Source organism: Magallana gigas, chromosome 4 (genome assembly GCF_963853765.1).
Source record: "Magallana gigas chromosome 4, xbMagGiga1.1, whole genome shotgun sequence".
Taxonomy (NCBI): domain Eukaryota; kingdom Metazoa; phylum Mollusca; class Bivalvia; order Ostreida; family Ostreidae; genus Magallana; species Magallana gigas.
The window spans coordinates 19,550,481-19,571,922 of NC_088856.1; the positions used below are offsets into that span (position 1 = coordinate 19,550,481).

Consider the following 21,442-nt stretch of genomic DNA (forward strand, 5'->3'; position numbering starts at 1 on the left):
AGGGAAAGGTGAAGGCAACCTTGATTAACAGAGTAGATAATCAATTCATACCTACAGATAACCAATCTACTGGCAGGATGAGAGGAAAATAAAGTGACTCATCTACACGGCTAATCCCCACCCATTCAGCCCAGTTAGCCAAGTTCTTGTCAATGGAAAAATAAGTACCCAGAAATGCAAATCTCCAATCCAAATACAAATAGTGAAAAAGCCCCTTGTGCTCAATAGACAATCTTCTCACAGCAGTATAAGACTTAATGTGGGGTTCCAATGCAAGTGTATTCAGCTCAATGATTTAAAGTTCATTTAACGTATATCTGAGACAAAATTAATCTTTCTCCCATAATACACCAAGTAAACACGACGATGTTTGATTCCTCTTCGTCACAGGACACCTGTTTTCTTCTGACTCACTCTAAAAAAAAAAGCATTTGTTGGGATGCACACTGCACATTTGTGCTGCATAGCAATTGTGCAGATATCAGGCTCAACAACCTGTGTTCAAAGAGAGCGAGATGTCTGCCCCAGCAGGTTAATGTGTTCTGCACAAAATGCCAGTAACATGGGAAAACTCTGTCTTTCTCCAATTCTCAGACATTTCACAATCCTTCATTTACTCCTCTCTGTGTTAAGTGCTATCATTCATGCCAAAAGCAAACAACCAATTGTGCCGCTTATTACATGAAAATGATGCCTCAGTGCTGACAACATGCTTTTACATGCATCAAATTGCTTTCTAAACGGCAAACTTTCCCAGACTGTTCAAAGATATATACTCTTTTTTACCTACTATTTTAAACAAATTGCGTGTAGAGTGTTACAACATGGTGTCTAGCTACTGCATGATAACAAACAATTACTACTTGGCAAAGATACACTTGGCATAGAACTCTGACCCTGATTTAAACAAGCCTTCATTAAGATCTGTAAATGAGCTTACAAACCAACTTTTTTTTCTTTAAATAAAAAAAAATCCTCAAAAACTGGTCTACAATATGAAGAAATGTCTACTTAGCAGGTATGAGTCACTAAACCTTGGCCATTCATGTTTTCAGAACGTTCTAACCGAGACTTTTCTTCTGCAGGTGACTGTGTATATTAAGTCAGTGTATTATAGTATTGAATCACCCCCTTCTTATCTAAATCTTTTTTCATGACTTTTAATAAAATTAGCAGGTGACCCTAATTAATGCATCATCATAGAATTAAATGATACATAAAATAGTCTGCATTTTGAAATTTCAAAAAACACACACATAAATAAATATTAATCTGGATCATTTGAGGAAAATTATTGCAAGAAGATAAAATGTTCTTTGAAATTGAGTTATTTGTAAGCTGGCGACTGCGGAAGCATTTGAATGAAAGGGCATGCCAATATTTATTCAGAAAATCAGAGGTACATTCTACACAGATGGTACAATATGTAACAGGGTCCTCATTTTCCCCAATTTATTGCTAATCCTTGTGAGCTTCGTGATACGCTATGGTACCAATGAGATAACTGATGTCGAGGTATGTTTACACTCAAAATACAGCTTTGTTTGGTCCAAAACGTACATTTTTTTATTTCGTAGATTGCACAGGTGGGTGGTAACTTAAAAGTTCAAAAAAATTTTTTTTATCAAAAATTAGATGAGATTTTTTTTATACCTATTAAGATGGTTCATACTGAGTAACCTGAAAGAAAAGAAGACAGGGGAAATGATGTCGGTCGTTTCGATCAAACCTTTGCATGCTTTTAAAACCCACCTTAATTTCTTCTATGAGACTTGCATCACGTTTACTACAAAGATCTTTTTTTTCTTCTTTTGAATGTCAGAGAGCAATCTGATGAATTATTGGCTGAATGTATTACATCAGAAGCTCATGCAAATATTCTTGCAACATTTAATAAACATCTACAGCTTCTCCCTCTTGTCTGTGTACAAACACAACCTTGCCAATCTGGTGTTGATTCTTTGCGAGGATGAGTCACAGACACTTCTTACATGGTGCTCCATTGTGCAAGACCCCAGGCCTTGCGCTCTGGGAACATTTTACCAGGGGGGTTCTATGACTCAAGCCCTATTTGTGGTCAGCTCTCAATGTCATTTAATCCCCTGAGCCTTGTAGAATGCTTGTGGTCTAGCTGTGGTTGCATGGTCACATAATGGCACAGACTACTTGTTCTCAAGAACATATGATACAGAATCACATGAGTCTGTGACAGTGTGCACAGATATGATGCAAATGATGAGGAGGAGGGAGAAATAGTGCAGGCACACAGAAACATTTATCATTCAATTTTCACACATCTGGCAATTAATTAAGATTGGAATCGATGAAGCTGTCTTAGAAAAACCACCAACTCTTGTAATATTTCATAATTTAATCATAAAGAATACAGGAAGGTCTAGAATTTCAATTATGTTAATAGGATATATGGAAAATGCCTTCACTCATATTTTTTTAACGTTTTTTTTGGATTTGCAAAACAATTTTTGACCCACAATGCTACCAAAGCGTAACCTCTTTCTCCACTGATCTGCAACAGGGAGACCTCTTTTGACCCCATTCACAAAATTTATTCCAAAACAGAGCAGCCAAAAATACGTTGCCCGTGATTTAATGCCTACTTACATTTCTTTCTTCCGTTGGGATGGGCCCACGATGTAAAATTGTTATAATGTATTCTGCTATATTAGAATGCTTTATGAGATTCACAGCATTTCATTGCTGACAGCTATTACCATTTTTAAACCAAAGAAGGCCTACGATAACATGGGAATATGACCTGTCACATCAGCCCGGCAAGTTTCGAGATGAAGGAACATCTGTGGGGGACTTGTTAGGAATTTCACATGCAATCTCAAAGAGAGGCCTTCACAGGTATTCAATTCATGCCACACAAAGTATTTCCTTGTGGAATTTTTAATGGGATTTGCTGCCAAGTGAGCAATTTATGATTATAAAGCACATAATAAGAGAGGTTGGCTGCAGTTGCTTGGTTGTTGCGGTTGTTTAGGATCCAGTTGATGGACCAGGACTTACTCTATATAAGATATTGGACACCCTAGTTGTAAATGCAAACATGCAATTTGTGACTTTCATATTCTCTAGACCAAAGAGAGCAAATCTAAACAATGTTACAAATTGCTGTTTGGTATTTATTTTTGCTCTTAATATGAATTCAAATAATCATACAAGGCAACTGACCATTTTTTTCATAGGTGAATGATATTTGTTTTCACATCCGACTTAAAAAGTCTTAATAGTATGCAGAATGTTATTTGCCATATTCAGCTATGTGATCATTTTTTTTTATGGAAACTATGATATATTCCCAAATTTTTAGGATATACAGGAAATATAGTATACTTCCACCAACAAAACTTTTAGAGTCTTCACAAGACTCAGGGTAAGATTTATTAAATTAAATTTTTTTTAATTTTGAGACGTACCCTGGTTGTGAGACTGCTACACATCTGTTTTTGAGCTTCAGGAGATGATCCCTGTCGTAGTGAAGAGTCTGGGACAGTTCCTGTCTCTCTTTGATACGATCCTGTTTAAGCAGCTTGGTAGGGAGCTCTTTGCTGGGAGACTGCCGGGAGTCAATGGATTTGTAGTAAGATTCACCAGACACTGTCAAAAAGAAAGCAAAGAAGGTTGTAAATAACTATTAAAATCAGAATCTATTAGTTGAAAAAAAAATCAAAGCACTAAGATCTCAGTAACAACATTAGACAAGTCTCCTAATCCCTGATAACTGAGAAGAGTTGGATCTCTTTCGATGTTCATAAAGTGCAACTGTCATGTTTTCTTCCTGTTGGCATGTGAACAAAACAGATAGATGCACAATGTGAAAACAAAGGGGCTTAATCTTTCCTGTACAGTGGGTGCATGTGTCTGAAACGCTGCATATCTTGTGTCTTTTTTTTGGATGCTACGGTCATTTCATTCTGCAGCAGATAACCAGATCTGGCACCAGATTACGTCTAGACTGCAGAAAATTCAATGTGTTTGCAGAATGTCTTAGATGTAAATTTTTTTTATTTCATTTAAATGCAGTCTTCAAATATACACTCTGGAAACTCAGTTTTTTTCTTCCCTCCAGCTTATGCCTTAAGTCAATGCCCTCTCTCTGCCTACATATATTCAAATGAAGTAATGTTTGGAAAAACAATACATAATTGTCAGACCTGGTCATGTGTACTTGTGAAACAATATTTCAACCCACTTACAGAAAATAAGCAAATGCCACTGTAACAACAGCACACCTCCTTGAATTAATGCAGTTATTAATTAGTGAATGCACAAAGGACCACCTATATTTCCCATTAATACATCAGTTGGTGCATTCACAGAAACCATATCTCCATTAGGCATTACAAGTACATAACCTGTACTCCAGCTTTCAAAGGAATATATTTTGACAGGTTGTAGTCATTTTACAGTCTGACAGCTAGAGAGAAGGGAAACTCATTGGAGACAAATTCGCAACAAATTGTTAGAGGATGCAATTTCTGTGTTATGATATAACATCAAAGACCACCCAATGGGAATAAAAGTCCTCATTTCTACAGAGGTCCCCTCAAGGGTGGTCTGAAATCTGTCCGAGGTCTCCACTTGTGTCAGTGTGTAAGGTGTACACCTTAGCAACTTCCACATCCCATTTCATTACTATCTCAAGGGAAAATGGAAACATGATTCTGAAAATCACCACTTTTTATTAAGACAATCTTAATCTCCTCTATGGTTAGTGTGGTAATTTTACCCCCAAATTTGTATGATTTAACTTCTTCTTGATAGCGACACCGGTTCCTTTATTTTCTCAAATACACGACAACAATTACAGGGATTTGGTCTTGACAGACAACCTTAAGCATATAGGATATTCTAGTCACATTAATAGGGGAAAATAATTTAGGGGAAAAAAGGCATGCCAAACATATTAATTTTCAAGACATAGTAACTATGAGAAGAAAATAAATAAATAAAAACCCTCTAGTGCTTAAACATCTGAATCTCCTTACAACTGTTCCATTCAGATTGCAATGGCTAGAAGACTGCCAAAACCAAACAACTTTTTATGAAGTCTGACTCATATTTTTATTGTATTTCACTGACAGAGAAGAACTCTTCTTTAATTTCAATATCTTTCAGGGCACTCTTAGCAAAAGAAAGAAAGAAGAAACTCTGCAAACATAAAGTAAAAGGATCCCCATCAAAATGCTGAAGAGTGGCCTTGCAACACATAAATCTCTTTTATGTTTGCCTCACCAGTGACATTGAATATTGTGCGTATATATCACAGGGAAATATTGTAAATAAAAAGTTTTTATGAATGGGGTCCCACAGTCTGTGAATGAATATCGGCCAGGTAAATAAAGAAATACCTGTTCCCAGGTAAAGCCAGTAAAAGGCGAGACACCCGATCACTCACAGCCTTAATCAGCGAGATATCCTGGCTAGTGATCCTTCAATTGACGATTCACAAAATCGTGAACCTCTATCATGCAAAGGCTTTTACAGAAGTTGTGATTCCCCTTAGAAGTTTCTGTTCCGTCAGGCAAGCCTTTAGGGGGGTGCTCAAGTCTTTCAAACTTTGGCCACATTTTAATTTCTTTTCTTTCTCTTGATCATGAAAATAACTTAAACAGGAAAACAATTGTCATGTAAATGTGGGAGAATAAAAATGGGATTCTATTGTAAAGATCTAGCCATTTTTTAATCTGAAATGTGCGACAGGTGTCAGAGAAAGCTAAAACCACATCCGCTGGCCCCAAAATTTCGAGATACCTGAGATAATTTATACAATACACAATTGTAGCGTGACCTTAAAACTTACAGATTCACAAGGTTATACCTAAGTTACGACAAAATACAGATGTACACAATTTCTCAATTAAAACTGACATGTCTTTTAATCCAGGAAACACAGCCTGATTAAAGAATGCAAAACTCCCAGCTAATCATAAGGCAGGATTTTCCACAGCAGGTTCCCTTTTTGACAAAGTATCAATTTTGTGAAAATGTTCAGATTTTTTCCCACCAACCGAGGTACTTGAAATACGGAAAGCATCTTCATAATCGGCAAGTTGACAGGAAGTGATTGTCTACCCATTCCGCAAACAACTCATCATCACTAGGAACATTGATCAGGATGCAAACAAAACATGCGTAAAATTGCCAAGAAAATATCTTTTGATACTGTAGAAATAAAATCTGATATAATTATGTAAAAATGAAATCTGAAATACTGGAAATGAACAATATTTTTATTTTATTCCAAAATTCCTTTATTGATTTGCAGGTACCAAGTCTTTAAAACATAGAAAAATACACCCTATATAAAATTTGATATGAATTGAAAATTGCGTACAAACTGTATCACAAGTTCCCTTCTTGTTGAAAGAGACGGGATACCTTTATATTACACAAACAGTGCACACAGAACCTAAAGGATAGATTAATTTGCCACAATGACTTATATGTGTGAAGTTTGGCCTTTAGCTAGCTTTTGTAATATGTAAATAAGCAATGAATGCCACCTGCATATGAGTACTTAATGCATACAAATTTCCTTTGGGCCTTTTCTACATGACAAACAAACAAAATGCCATTAAATTTTACGCTCAATTAAAAAATATAAAAATTTACAGACTTTACATTCAGTGATAAAAATTGTAGAAAAAAAATAACACCTGTCAAGACTTTGCAATCAATTTTAATTAAGATTTTTTTGATCTTCGTAAATGTGCACGAGTTGATCTCCATTTCACTTCATTAGTGATCTGAGCACTGCACAACTTTAATTTTGATTGACTTAAAATACAACTAATTCTAATTCTCAATGGATACAGTACTGTTTTAATTCAAATTAGGCCTATTTAATTTCTTGTGAATGGGTTATTTTTAGTAACTGACAATTACTCTTTACATATTGTCATATGTCATTTCAAGAGGCAATTGCTCTCTTCTATATCTGTGGTCGAGAAAGAAAACATAAAATGTCAGTTTTCATTCTTTGTGTGAAGTCTGTGTCGGTATAAAAGAGAGTCGTAAAGACGAAAAAATTGCTTTTATTTACTTCTCACGACATTACACCCAAATAATTAACTGAAGAGGCCTAAAACTCTGATTGGCTTGTCAAAGTTAATAAATTAAAACATGTAATCAAATAAACGCTAAACACCATAATTTATGCATAATATCGCAGGCAGATACAAAAATTCATGAAGAACATCTGCAGAGGTGTGTCTTAATCTTAATTAATAAAATAATAGATTATATTAAAATCCATAATTTTCTTCCTTTTTATAGGCCTATAGTGAAAGTTGATGGTCAAATCAAAACATGACACTAAAAATACATTTTGAATTCCAATTTGTAAAGAGATACGCAATTTTTTTCTCCAAATGCATTAAATGACAAATATTTCATTGATATTTTTAGATCCGACTTCATCAACTAACACCTTTATAATCAAAGGACATTATTTTTGGGAGGCAGACAGAAATTGTAAATACTTTTACAAAAACCAACACTGACTCACTGACAGACGATCAGAATGAAGTCTTAAGAGTTTGTAGAGAACCATGCACTATACAGGCTTTAACAAGGCAACGCTGAAGAGTTCAACTCACTACACCCTCCATAAATGTCAACCTTACCCCCAATCAAAAATATCACCTGCGAAAATGAAAAGCTACGTCTCACAACAGAATTTACCTGAGTGTTTGGGGTACCAAGGCCTCCAGGGATCTGATGAAGGGGGAGAACTCTTGTACATTTCTAGGAGTTCATTCATAGCTGCTGCGGATCGGTTACATGGACATCCAATGTTATTACACAAGACAGCTGAGGGGTGGGCAGCTAAAGGTCTCCATACGGGAACAGGCAAAATTGGCCCCAGACCCAGTCCATATCCTGGGTGGCCATAGGGATGCAGTCCCAGGAGACTACCCCTGAGGGGGTCCGGAAATCCCATGGGGGGTTCACCAAGCATGGGCATCATAGGGTTAGTCCCAAAGGGGGGAAACCGATCACACATTAAACATCAGTCAATACCACGTCCTAGTGGCGTGAAAAATCCTTTTCAATACAAATTGAGAAGAAACTTTGTAATCTGGGTATTTGCTGTCTTCCTCTTTTTCCTGTACTTGATGCACCAATTATACTCAGTTTCCTCAACAGGTGCGTAGAGCTCTGAAGAAATGGGTACACTCAAAAACACTCTCCAGGGAAAAACAGGTGTGACTGCACTTTTAAAGATTTCTCACAGAAAAAAAAGCATGCCAATGGCTGTTTCAACACAGAAAACAGTTGCACAACTTAACTGCAGACAGCATGCTCGATTTTTGTTTATAAATATCTGTTTTCGTATGGGGGTAAATAAGAGCCCATGTGAAGCAGGGAGCAGACAGTTGTTCAATCGGAGTGGTGAGTAAGCACACAGGATATATATATGTTTGTATGACTGAAGTATCACAATGTCGCTCTAGTACACCTTGCCTTGCTGTCATTGGCTGAGAGCCTGCACTTTAACCTTAACAAAATCTGACAGGTAAATTTGATTGGATTAATGACTTCTGTGTTTTCACAAACTGCTTCGCTTGAGTGCACTGCAAAAGTAATTCATAACTTGAATCTCCTTAGCGTAAAAAAAAAAAGAAAGAAAAGATCTTAAAGGGAAGGACCATGAAAGAAACCTTCTTCTACACAAGAACCTGGCCGAGACTTTTTGGATCATCCAACAACCTTTCCAAACACCTGAGTCGCTATTTAGGTCACCCAGACCAAAGTTACATTTGTATAAAGGGCTATACCTGGGAATGATAAGCCCTATACAAACACTTCACACCATCGATAAAAAGCAACTGGAGTGTTGAGTATGATGGGACCATTACTCTCCCAGTATTTGATGAGGGATCGAATTCCCGTACACCTAGAGATAGGTCTCTTGATCCGACTGAATGAAAGAATGGGTCAATCGGAGAACTTATTCAGTGACTATTCCCAGTGAATGGTTTCTGTACACAGATACCATGCATGAGTCTTCAATGTATTACAAAAAAAAACCCACACACCTGATTTAGCAAAATAACATGAAGTGATAGGTAATCTTATCTTAGTCTGATAAATCATTGATAATATTTCTTTAATGTATACAAGCACTGATATTTTTACAAGTGTAATGGTTTCTATATTATAAACTGACACTGCATTTTTCTAAAAATAAAGCCTAAAAATCAGCACAGAAAATTCAATGATTCTACACTGTGTCCAACCTCCACACAAGAACATATACGGTAAACCGACAGGTCAGTGTCTTCATACAATGAATTGAAAAAAGAAGTTGTAAAAAGAGAAGAAAAGTTTGTAAGAGCTATAGTCCCTCTTGAGGCTCACCGACCAAACCAGTGCATTGAACTGTCGGTAAATGCGGCCAGATTTTCCTGTGCTGATCACACTGTAGAGATCGAGTTTTCTGACCAGACTTATCGTCTAAGTCCTACACACTTGTTGCACCCGATTAATTGGACTAATTCCACTCTAATTCCACTTTCACTGTAAATCAGTTAATACCGCTCTTATAAAGCACTTGTCTCATTCAACAACAAAAAAAAATTAAATAAATAACAAAATCAAACGCCTTTGGAAAATTAAAATATATATTCGATATGCAGGTGTATTAAACATTTTCACCCATTATTTACCTATAATCAAACTACAAGAGGCGAGGCTTGTATTTGTATAGCTTTTGGGACTTGTTATAGCATTGAGTGATGAATTTTACAGCCACCCATCATCATTTTAACACCTAATAAAACATTAAATATAACATAACACTGACATTTCAGCTCCCTTTGGCAGTTTCTTAAACAACAACAATAATTAAATTCCAGGCCTATCTGATGGGAAATACCCTGTTATTCAATACTATAATAGCTTAACTTTTCACACATTGGGAAAATTTATGCCGAAAAGCTCTTATAAGATATAACAGGAAATCATCTTGTAAATCAGGATCAGGTGAATGCTTAACAGTTTTATACCTATTCATGAACGTTGTGAAGAAAAATAAATCACTTCACATGGCTCATAATATCTCATAGTCTCTAACTGAATGCATTTTTTATAGCAAGCAATTTATACGAGAGCCCCAGAAATGATAGTAATGTAAAAAATCCAACCAATTTGGCTTTCTATAAATTCATGAGATTGTTTTTGAAATTAAGAGGCCTAGTTTATACCTAGGATTTGTGACAGCATTTTATCAAACAAACAAGATAGGCCCTCTAGAATTAAATAGTCATTAAACAGCATTCCTAACATTTATCATTAAAATATTAAGGCTTCGTTAACTAAATGAAATTCTGAAAATTACCATATTAATTCCATTAAGCACCCCCTATCTCCATTAATAATTAAATAATAATCCATGTATCTTATGGGAAAAAAATTATTAGTAAACTTTAAAAAGATCTATCGAGAACATCCTTGTTAAAATTCAATAAAACTTTTTCTGAATCATTAGTTTGGCTCCAAACCCCAAACTTTTATTAATTCTTGTACAATATGGCATACCCAAAATGAGATCACACTATTGTCAGATGCAAAATTAAAATATAAAATAAAACTTAAATTCTAAATATTTCACATGTAGAAATTTCAATATATGCAGTCTGAATTTATGTAGAGAGTGAGCATACACAATTGTCAGATGCAAAATTAAAATATAAAATAAAACTTAAATTCCAAATATTTCACATGTACAAATTTCAATAAATGCAGTCTGAATTTATGTAGAGAGTGAGCATACACCTGTCGAAAGAGAAAAAAATTTGAAAACTATTCTCATTTAGACAGAAACTGATACAAGTAAAAAACTATATATAATGCTCCTTGTTAAAGTGTCAAAGTAAGAATATAAATATGTAATCACATATCTTTATAGTTAAAGAGCCTATTAATTAAGAGTTAATGTATGGGTTTTTTTTAAGCAAACAAAATGGCCACAAAAATGTGCTTCTTATAGGTCCACCTATTCTGTGGTCTTCCTAATGACCCAAAAATGCATTCAGAATAAGTCATATATTTTTCATCTAACTGTTCCAGTATGAGAGGTATCATTCTAACTATCCCTATTTTTGAAAACATTAAAATATATTAGCCTTTTATTATGGAAACATTACATTTCTTACAATCTGGGTTTATATATTTATGAATGGACACTGAAGTTCAAGAGTACAGAGGTGGGGGAGGGCTCATTATTCACATGTCCATCTGATGTCAAAGTGGGGGAGGATTCATTATTTATGTCCAGCATCCTGACAGGCTTTTCAGTTCAGTAGTCCATAACAATGTCCATTTATAGCCAACAAAATGTACCTCCAAATGACCTTAGCTAGGTCGAGTCTACAGCTGCCTTTATCTGTCCCAGGGATCTTATTCAACACAAATACATTTTAATGAAAATTACTTGGTATATTGAATATTTTGTGTATATTTTACATTTTATGTCATCGGCTTTGCCAGGTGTTAAATTGGACACAGCCCAATGGATGCATTTTGTATCCGTGCACTCTGGTACATAATGCCGATTTCAATAAGAAAAATGTCTAGCATTGGCAGGAATCCTCATTCTAAAAGACTCATTATACAGTCTAACAGATGAGAGATGCAGGTTCTCCACACAATGGTGTGAAAAATGCATAAATAATGCAAATATCGACAATTGTTTGAATTCCATCAGACCCGCCGGTCCTACACTAATGGAATAAAACACTGAAATTTCATCTGGAACAAGTGTGTCTTTGATATTAAAATGAACCAAGAATATGGCTATTCCAATTATGCATTTGAGAGAAATTTTTTTTAGAAAAATTTAAGATATAACTCCGTAGTAAAAATGAAGTCACTGCAGATGTCTGGACAAGATGCAAATATGGCTGACTGCAGACAAAGTAAGACAAGGCCGCAGTGGTGTCATTTCTCTACTTTGACAGAAAGTATATCACAAACAGCAGTGGAGGGAGAGGGATGACTAAAACGGTTCAAAGGGAGACAATTAATTACCTCCCCTTCATTAATGTCACTGGCACCTCACACGTTGCGTGAAAGTCTTCACAACTTTGTTATCTTACTCAGACTGTCCTATCTTTTCTATTTTTTCCTGTTTACCACCAGCAGAATTGTTCATTTTTTATTTAAGATAGCAAAGGGAAAAAACCCTGGAATTTGACCCAAGAATTGAAAGACCATAAACTATGCTATCTCCAACAAAAAAAAATGAAAATAAATTCATTGCTTGTTTTTCATTTGTTCAAACGTGTTTTTTGAGTTTAATTTGTTTAACATTTATGCAAATTTGCATAATTTTATACAGAAAGCATCTAGCAGAATATAACAATTTACAGTAAAATTTACACTACACAATAGAATTTAATTCTAGCTTCCTCAAGTCAAGTCATTCAGTGTACGCTCTGGATAGTACCAGTACTATGACATGTAAAGTGTATTCTTCATGTATACATACTGTATACTTGGTTATTTTCACCCTGTGTAATTTTCCCCCTTCTGCACTTGCAAACAGTTTTGCCCCATCTTGAATTCGCCCAGACACAGCTGACAACAAGGGCGAAAAGGGCCAAAATAAAGCAGAGGCAAATATTTCCCTGCATACAGTTTTATACAAAATTTGAGATTTTTAGAAGTCTTTATAAGTGGTGTATGGCAATACCTTTCCAATTCTTAAAAGAGAATACAAAAGGTGCAGCTAGCTGAGAAATTGCATTTTAGTTTCTTTTAATTATCATACTGTCAACATCTGTGTTGATTCATTTGCATTGCTGCACAAAGGGTGCTATGCAACAGTATTAGTTATTGCTTACAACTAGCTATAGATTCTCGTCTAAAATCATAGTTACTATTATATCCAAACTCTGAGAAAAACATTTTGTTATGTACACTTTGTACTACAATCAATGAACAAACGTTACTAATACTAAAATTTGCACTTTAGCTGTTAGGTTGATGAACAAACAAGATACCTATGACATATAAACTTATTATTTTCTTATTTCTAAACCAGTGCTGTAAGTCCATGTGTACTACTATATGTATAGGCTAAGCACCCCACCTACTCAAAAGGAAAAAAATATATATACCAGTACTAATCAATAAAACTACTTTAAAAATGGTGTTTGTCATAAAAACACATAAACATTGATATAACATAAACCTAATAGATATGCTAAAATGCAACATTTCAGTAAGCTCAAAAAATAAAAAAATCCCAACCAATTTTTCATTAAAATTTATCACCAACTGCAATCTGGAGAGAACAGCCCACTTATTTTAAAAGAAGAGATATTTTTTAAGAGCAGAAATTAAAATGTCATCATTAAATCTGATGTCTTAAAGATAGAAAAATATATTTAGTTGCAATAAATTAGTGCTCAGAAAGAGTGATTTTAAAAGCTTGCCATTTAAGAAAAGGGAAGAAAAAAGAACCCGGCGATTAATCATGAAAAAAAACCCATATTCTAACTGATGAGTTAAACAACCACATCCTCTTAATGTTTGCCTGTTCATTAGCTCTTCCGCAGACTGTACTGTTATCATTGCGTACCATCCACCCCTAGGCAAGAGGATTTAAAAACCTAATCCCCCTATAAACTTAAAATCTTAATGAACATCAAATTGCCAGGATTAAAAATATTAAAATTGCATTGTCGCCGGTACTAAACCACCGGAAACACCCCAGGTTTCTGCAGGGCCATGGAAACTTGAGATACTGCGATGACCAACCCAGAACCTTTTATCAGATCATGGGGACCTCTCTCTGTAGCGTTGTCGCGGACAACTGACTACGATACGCGAAATTTCAGCCAGTTCACCATTGGATAGTGTGTCTTATGAATGAAAAATGCCAGCCAAATGGCCTTCTTAACTGACCACTTCAATTTTAATCATGATTCCTATTGATTGTTATTCAGGAAGACACTAATCCACTTAAGCAGCTTACAAATCAACCCTCGAGTCTCCAACCAGATGTAAAACCTGATATAAAAAGTCCCAAAGTACTCTATTCATTTATCTCTGGTGTCCGTCAAGTCATTGAATTAATATTGACCTACAGCTGAGTTTTCATAAATATTAATCCAATTTCTTTCTGATATCTCGGACATAACACGATTACTACCCACCTATCAATGAAAACTTCATCATATCTTATTAATAAGTTTCATTCACAAATAAGTTGAAATTACCCCAAGTAAATCCAAAAACCAAAGGCTAATTAAAATTTAAATCATCATTTTTTCTTGTTTTGAAGTTTGAGTTATAAATTGAAATTGTAAATTCAAAACTAGATTTCCCTCCTGGGATATTTACGTTTAATTCCCCAAATTTAATCTCGTTAAAATTCAGAACCAAGTTTGTTTTCTAAGAGTTGCACACCTGGACACACCAGAAATAGTACGGGGGCAGTGTAGAGTCGTCTTAAATTGACCTCATTTCCATGTTCTATCATTAATTAGCTGTTCACATATAACCTGATTAGCTGAAATATATTAATTATATAAACATAATTTTTTTTCCTTTTAACCAAATTAAATCAGAGGCCGGGGTTGGATTCCTTGCCTGTAGATGGCAATATTATACATTTAAGTTGTCAAATTACATTAAAGTGCAATGATATGCCCTGGTGAAGTCAATCATATATTTAATAGTACATTCATTGAAATAGCACAGATGGAGAAATCAAGCATACCATAATTTGACTAATTGCAAACCTTATTATATATTAACAACATCATTTAAACATAGGTCTGATACCAGTAAATAATTTAGTCTGCATGGGTATATAAGACTATGCAAAACATATTAAACCTTGTAGTGACAAGATATGTTTGTTTATGAACATTTAACTGTTTAACAGTACTTTACAAAACTATTAATTAAAACTATAACTGCCATATTTGACCTTAACCTTGATGAATAACCTTGAACTTTAAAACTTAAGATAAAATCCGAAGGCTGAAAAAATGTGTGCACAGAATGACATTTTCAAGTTATTATAACTAAATCTTTGAAGCAAAAACTAAATTATCCATAACATTTTTGTAAAATAAACCAACATAGATTAATGTATAAAAATATATACATGAAAAGACAAGATATGTTTGTTATGTGACTACCATCCTGGATGTGGCCACAATGAAATGTAAATACAAAAACCACTAATAAAGTATTATTAAACACATTACTTAACCATTGATTGGACATATTTGCCCTTGAACTTGTTGAATAACCTTGAGATTTACTACTCAGGATAAAATCCCAAAGGAGAAAGACATTGAGGGCACAGAAGGACATTTGAAAATTATTCTACTTAAACCAAAAACTAAAATGAACAAAAACCTTCTTGTTATATGCCCCCAAATGTTTTGCAAATTGTTATATAAAGTGGGGATAGGGGCCGAGATTTGGAATTGAAGGGTGTGCTCTAGTTAGGTTGGATAAGCAGACCCCGAAGTGGTAGTTGATATCAGACCCTTAAATAGTACACTCCGTATCTCTGAGGAAATAAGGATTGTTTACAATCGAATTTCATGGGATGTATAAATATAAATATCGTTCTGTTTACTGAGCGATAATACACCTTCTGTTATGACTAAGACTTGCCATATTATTCAACTTCCCAGTGAATCCCTAGGTGGTGGATGATAATGAATGACAGTGTTTTACAATGTTTGACACAGACGTGTTCAGCGTGTTGTGTTCTCAAGGCTGTGCTAAAAATGTATGAGGAGGAGGCTGCAATGGATGAAGATGTTGCACCTTAATCGTGATTCGGGTTTTTTCAACTCCCACAAGTGCAGGAAGTCATCCCCCAAATACATGTCGTAATAATATAATTCTCCACACTTTCTATTTTGGCACCTTATCATATATCTGTGTAACAGCAATAGGACATTTCCACCCATACCTGCTTAATCGCAGAAATTGAAACTAAAGGGAGAGCTTTCCTGTCATAATAGCTATTCCATAATTGTGCCCCCTGTGAATTTTCATCGTTGCTTCTGCACCTTTTTGTAGCTTGTTTCTCAAGATACTTACAACTTTTAAGAGTACAAGTAAACATAAGAAAACGCCCCTCGAGTGACGAACCTTCCTGAATCTAGAACACCATGCAACCTCGGACCGTGCTCACCGCTGTACCGCCGTGTACCACTACAAAACCACAACACATTAACCGGTACCCATCTTTCACATCTCTGTCCAACCGACAAATCTAAGTCAAGGGCATCCCTCCTCCCACACAGAAGACAATGCGACCGTTTTTATTCTGTCTAGTTCATAAACTGATTAATTAACCGTGTCATATACTCATGCAGCTTGTATCATTATACATCACCTCCTCCCTCTCAATCTTATCTGCAGCTGAAGCGAGAGAAATGAAAAGGGATCATCCATCTCCTCACTAAAAATACATTTTTTTCTTTTACACTGAAATTTCATCTGATTTAAACTTCACACTCTTACCAGTGGTTGAATATAAATTGTATAAACATTTAAGAGTAACGAACAAATGATCTAATAATGTCTTGTTTCTTGGCAATCCTCTATAAATGACCAACAAAGGAAATAGGGGAAATTAAATAGATAACTTAATAAAACAATTTTATAATTGTTAACACTTTCAGTGGGCTTAAGGCCGGTTTTTGTGGTTTGTGACTCAGATTAAGCAAATCCTTCCTGCTCTGGATTTTAAATTTCAAAGCAGCAATACTGCATTTAATTTTTTTTTTTATCATCAGGATTAACCAAGTTTACCCTTCAATGCAAAAACTAAATTTTTCTAGCAAAAAAGACAATTATGAAATCTAAGGGTACATGACTGGCTCATATCTCTGCTCCAATTTACGACATCACGTAAACCACCCACAGATAAACTGCTGCTGGGCTAAATCCAGCTAAGATGTAGGGGAAACCATTAATCTTGGATCAGCTAATCCCTGCATGTTCAAGATTTCATTCAACGTCAGCCTTATGCTACGGCTGCAGACATCTTGTTTTTTCTAGCAGTTTTCAGCAGAACTTGATGCCTGTGCCACCCAGCCTTGCTTGATTGATAGTGATGGATAAAAATGTGTATTCTGACAACAATGATGACGTATTTTCCCTTCCTCTTTGATTATCCAAGTCTCCCTTTTCACATATTAGAGATCTTCATTGCTCCAATTATCTTATTTCTCTGCATAAAAATACATCTTCAAACAAATTGCTCAAATTCCAATTCAGCTTTTCACCCAGACAGTAATACTGGTAGACATTCCAACAATGCCAATTTTTAGACCACAAATATTTTTACCCCTCATTTTCTTTTACATGTAAATAGAAGTTACAAGAAGAAAACAAGAGTTATCTATCTTGAATCATTGATTTTTTTTTAAGAGGACAGGTAGAGTTATCTCTCTTTTCATAATTTCTTGGCAGCTGGCATGCCATCTAAATAGCCCAAACATAACCTCACTAGCTTCCCAGAAAACTATATTTCTGGAATTTCATTCCTGACATTTCTAAATTAATTAAACAGAAGGATGTCTAAAAAAAATCTTTTGATAATCAACAAGGACCCTACTTTTAACATAACCTTTTTGCATTTGTCTTTTATTCCACTAGCTTTCTACAAGAATGAATTAAGAAATAAGTTTTTTAAGTTCTAAATATACATGATGTAATTATATTTATACATCATGTACCTGAAATACCATCATTATAAATTTGTGGAAGTCCACTGTACTATTTTTCTATGCTAAACATGGAAACACAGAGAATTATTTTTGGGTCAAATCTTTATTAAATAGTCTCGAAACTGGAACATTATTTTTAAAACATTGTTTCAAAATCTTTGAATAATTATAGCATTATTAAATTATCCATTATTAACAAAATAACATAAAGGGTGGGACAAAATCCTGTAAAATACATTTTACTAATCGTGCATGAATTTTGAAGAAAAAAAAAAATTAACCCACCTAATTCATCATTTAAAATCAGGTTGGTGTGTCTTTAGACCGTTGTATGAGTCACAGGAAATTAATATTAAGTTAAGAGTGCTCAATGAATTATTCCTTGAGGGAATTACAGATATTAAAAAAATGCACAGAAATGACAAATTTGATATGACATGACAATTGATGTTTTAATATATTGCATTAAAGAAATTCTATAGTTCTATTGAGTCATCAAAGCGGCCTTATAAATTGTGATCCATTTTGCAGTTGGGATCAACTTACTGCAAAGATTCATAGCTTATATACATATATAACCACAGTCTGGCAGGGATGTTGATGCAAATAAATATTTCAAATGCCTCTTTTTAAAGAATTATAGAAGAGTTATTTCCCTTAATAACAAGATCCCCCAACCGTAAATGGCTGGTCATTTGACTATATATATTTTAATTCATCAGAATTTCTGTCAATTTAGGCCCTTACAAAATAGAAATTGTAATCCTAATCAAAATCCATATATAGTTATATTGCACTGAAAGAAAAATAGTGCTTACAACTTATTAATGTTAGTTATTAATTAAGTCAGCTAAAGGAAAACAATTTATATATAGCAACAAGGTGGGGTGGGGGGGGGGGGGGGGGGCAGGGGGCCTGGACCCTACACTTTATTATAAAAGAAAAACGAAAATAACAAGCCAATTGGCGGCCCCCTCCCATTTTTGTCTATAGACTCTCCACAATATGTGCCTGCATGCATTAACACAGTACATATCTTCCACAAAATGTATCCTATGCTTTACAAGTACATTGAATAATATCAGTTATTAAAATATAAACTATAGTTTAAAAATATTCAAACTAATTTATTCATTTATTAATCTTAATATGAAGATACTGATTTGAATGGGAAAAAAATTCAGGTAATTTACATTAACAGGAAAATCTAACAAATTCCTCTTCTCTGAAAATAACCAAGCTCCAAGGTTAAGCATACCTTTGATTCGTAATATGGATATTTATAGACACTTCAAAGACAATGATAGCATGGCCTCGGTTCATTAGCATTCTTTCTGTTGCTGTTAAGCACCTACATTTAGTGCTATGTGCATGTACAACACCTGATGTATTTATGTAATTTATTAAACCTTCCCCTAGAATCCCCTTCATCAGGATGTACATCCTCCTACAATTCCTTTTCTCCTAACATCCTAGCTACTAAAATTCCTTTCCTTTATATTCTCTTAGAATTCCCTTCTTTAACAACCCTTATACTGTTGATTCCTTATTTTTACTTTATTCTGCAATTTTTTTTTCTTGATTTTTATCAAATCATGAGAATATATATAAAATTGCAAGCATCAAATTTATGTTGCTGTAAGAATGTTAAAAGTATGCGGTTTCTATAGTCAAACAATATGCGTGGATATTCAGTACACGGATGCCTGATTTACCACACTGAGTTTTGATTTTTTTTATCATACGCACAGGGTTATTTTACGCAGTTTTAAGCATACCCTGCAACTACCGGTAGTATAAATTTTTTCCCATGTAAATAACCCACTTTTACAGTACAATTTCATATAGTTTGCAACTGTCATAAAAATATGCATGTAAGTGAGGTTTTCAAATTTGCAAGCAAGACTTAATTGCTTCTAATTATTTTACGCTGAATCATGTATTGACTCCTAGCATTAAATTTGGAATCAAATTTTACACTCTCCTAGAATTCCCCTCATTTACACAATTCTTGAATTCCATTCATTTCTATCCTCTTTTTTACTGATGAAGTAATATCATTTAGACAACATGGAAATATATTTAACATACAATTTGATCGAGACCTGATTTTTCTCAACAATAAACTCAAACAATTTAAAGCTGGACTAGCTTACTCTAGAAAAATGGTACACTTGTGTTTTGAAAGGACTATATATGATATGGGCCCAAAATGGCCCCCTAAAATGAACATCATCATTTACTGTAATTCTTTGTACAGATATATATGGGATGTTTTTACATTATGTTCATTTTGATTCAAGTGCCCAAAATTTAGAAATATGATATCGTAAAGACAACCTTTTCCCGCCATTTTTAGCATAAAACAGCTTGTTTCCAAGCAGTTTTTCTTTCAGAAAACATAGAGCACATGCTTGAACAAACAAAATATTTTAACTAGCCAAGACTAATAACTGACAAAACATTTTTCTTTGTTCAAGCATGCACTCTATATTTTCCTTTCATAAAAAGATAAGAAAAATGTCAATTTTTGAGTGATTTTGATTGAATTTTAGAAATAGCGTTACTTTTGACTTCATATACTGCAAGTTAGTGCAAATAAATCAAATAAATAGGTAAAAAATATATTTTATATCAACTCTTTTAATTAATAACACAACACTTTATTGTTCTGGAAACACTTTAAAAAATGGCGAATTATTGGGGCCAAATTCAACTCATATATATATAGTTCTCTGTATTTATTCAACTTGATTCAATTAAGGACAACATATTAAACAAAACTAAAATATCATCATCATCATCATCATCATCATCATCTGTGACTTAATTCCCATTCTAAACAGTTTGTGGTGAGTGAAATTTTGTACTTAAAATCAAATGAACAGTCCATGATGTACATGATTAGCATATCATGCCAACTAAGCATAATACCAAGTTTAATAATTATAACATTTTTTGTTGACTACTTGTGTTTGGCTTTTGATCTGACTAAGAGAGTGATTGTTTTTATAGCATTATGAACACAACTCCAGGTGGTTGCAAAGTGTATTGCACAAAGGGACAGTACTTAATTAGTACATTTGTGTACTGGTACATAATTCTCTTCTATAACAAACATCTCTTTAATAGTAGATTACCTATACTGCTATTACTTTTCAATGCATATATATACCTTAAGTTTTCACAGATAAGATTTGATGAGCGTAGACAGAGCTATCAGGTTGTACAAGCCTATCATTAATATATAAATATGTATACATAGCTGGGGGACACGTTACACACCTTGCCCCCTGCATCTGAACAACCTCAGTCCTCAAATGGTGCAAAGTACAATTCAGACACTTCTTTTCAATTGATTTTGCAGGGTTCTATTGACTGTTCAATGTACTTTGGCCTTCCTGGATTTTTGGAATGCCATAAATACCGGTATACGTAGATGCTGTATTCCTGTAAACCTTGTCAGTATTTGTATTGAGTGCAAATACATGCATGATGGAGATCCTCGTGAAATGGCATCAAGAAGAAAATTAATGAGTAAATATTTTGTACAACAATAGGTACAAATTAATGCACTAATAATATCTGCTCAACATAATTAAAGTGCAAGTAAAACGATGTTCCAAAATCATCCCAGTATCAAGATTATGAAATAATTCCAATACCAAAATAAACAAGAGGCCAATTGGCCTTAA

General features: G+C 34.3%; 1 protein-coding gene across 3 annotated transcripts in view; it reads right to left on the reverse strand.

The window, feature by feature from the left end:
• LOC105328535 (transcription cofactor vestigial-like protein 4) overlaps positions 1-21,442 on the reverse strand; it is a 36,763-nt gene that overhangs the window by 8,073 nt on the left and 7,248 nt on the right. The window contains exons 1-2 of one of the 3 annotated variants that reach the window (XM_011429461.4): positions 7,714-8,445; positions 3,444-3,624 (exon numbers count right to left, since the gene is read on the reverse strand). In XM_011429461.4, the coding sequence (XP_011427763.3) occupies positions 3,444-3,624; positions 7,714-8,035 (503 nt within the window). In that variant the 5' untranslated portion in view covers positions 8,036-8,445. Of the gene's footprint in view, positions 1-3,443; positions 3,625-7,713; positions 8,446-21,442 lie in introns of those variants that run through there. The other 2 variants (XM_011429462.4, XM_011429463.4) reach the window with 2 other exon arrangements.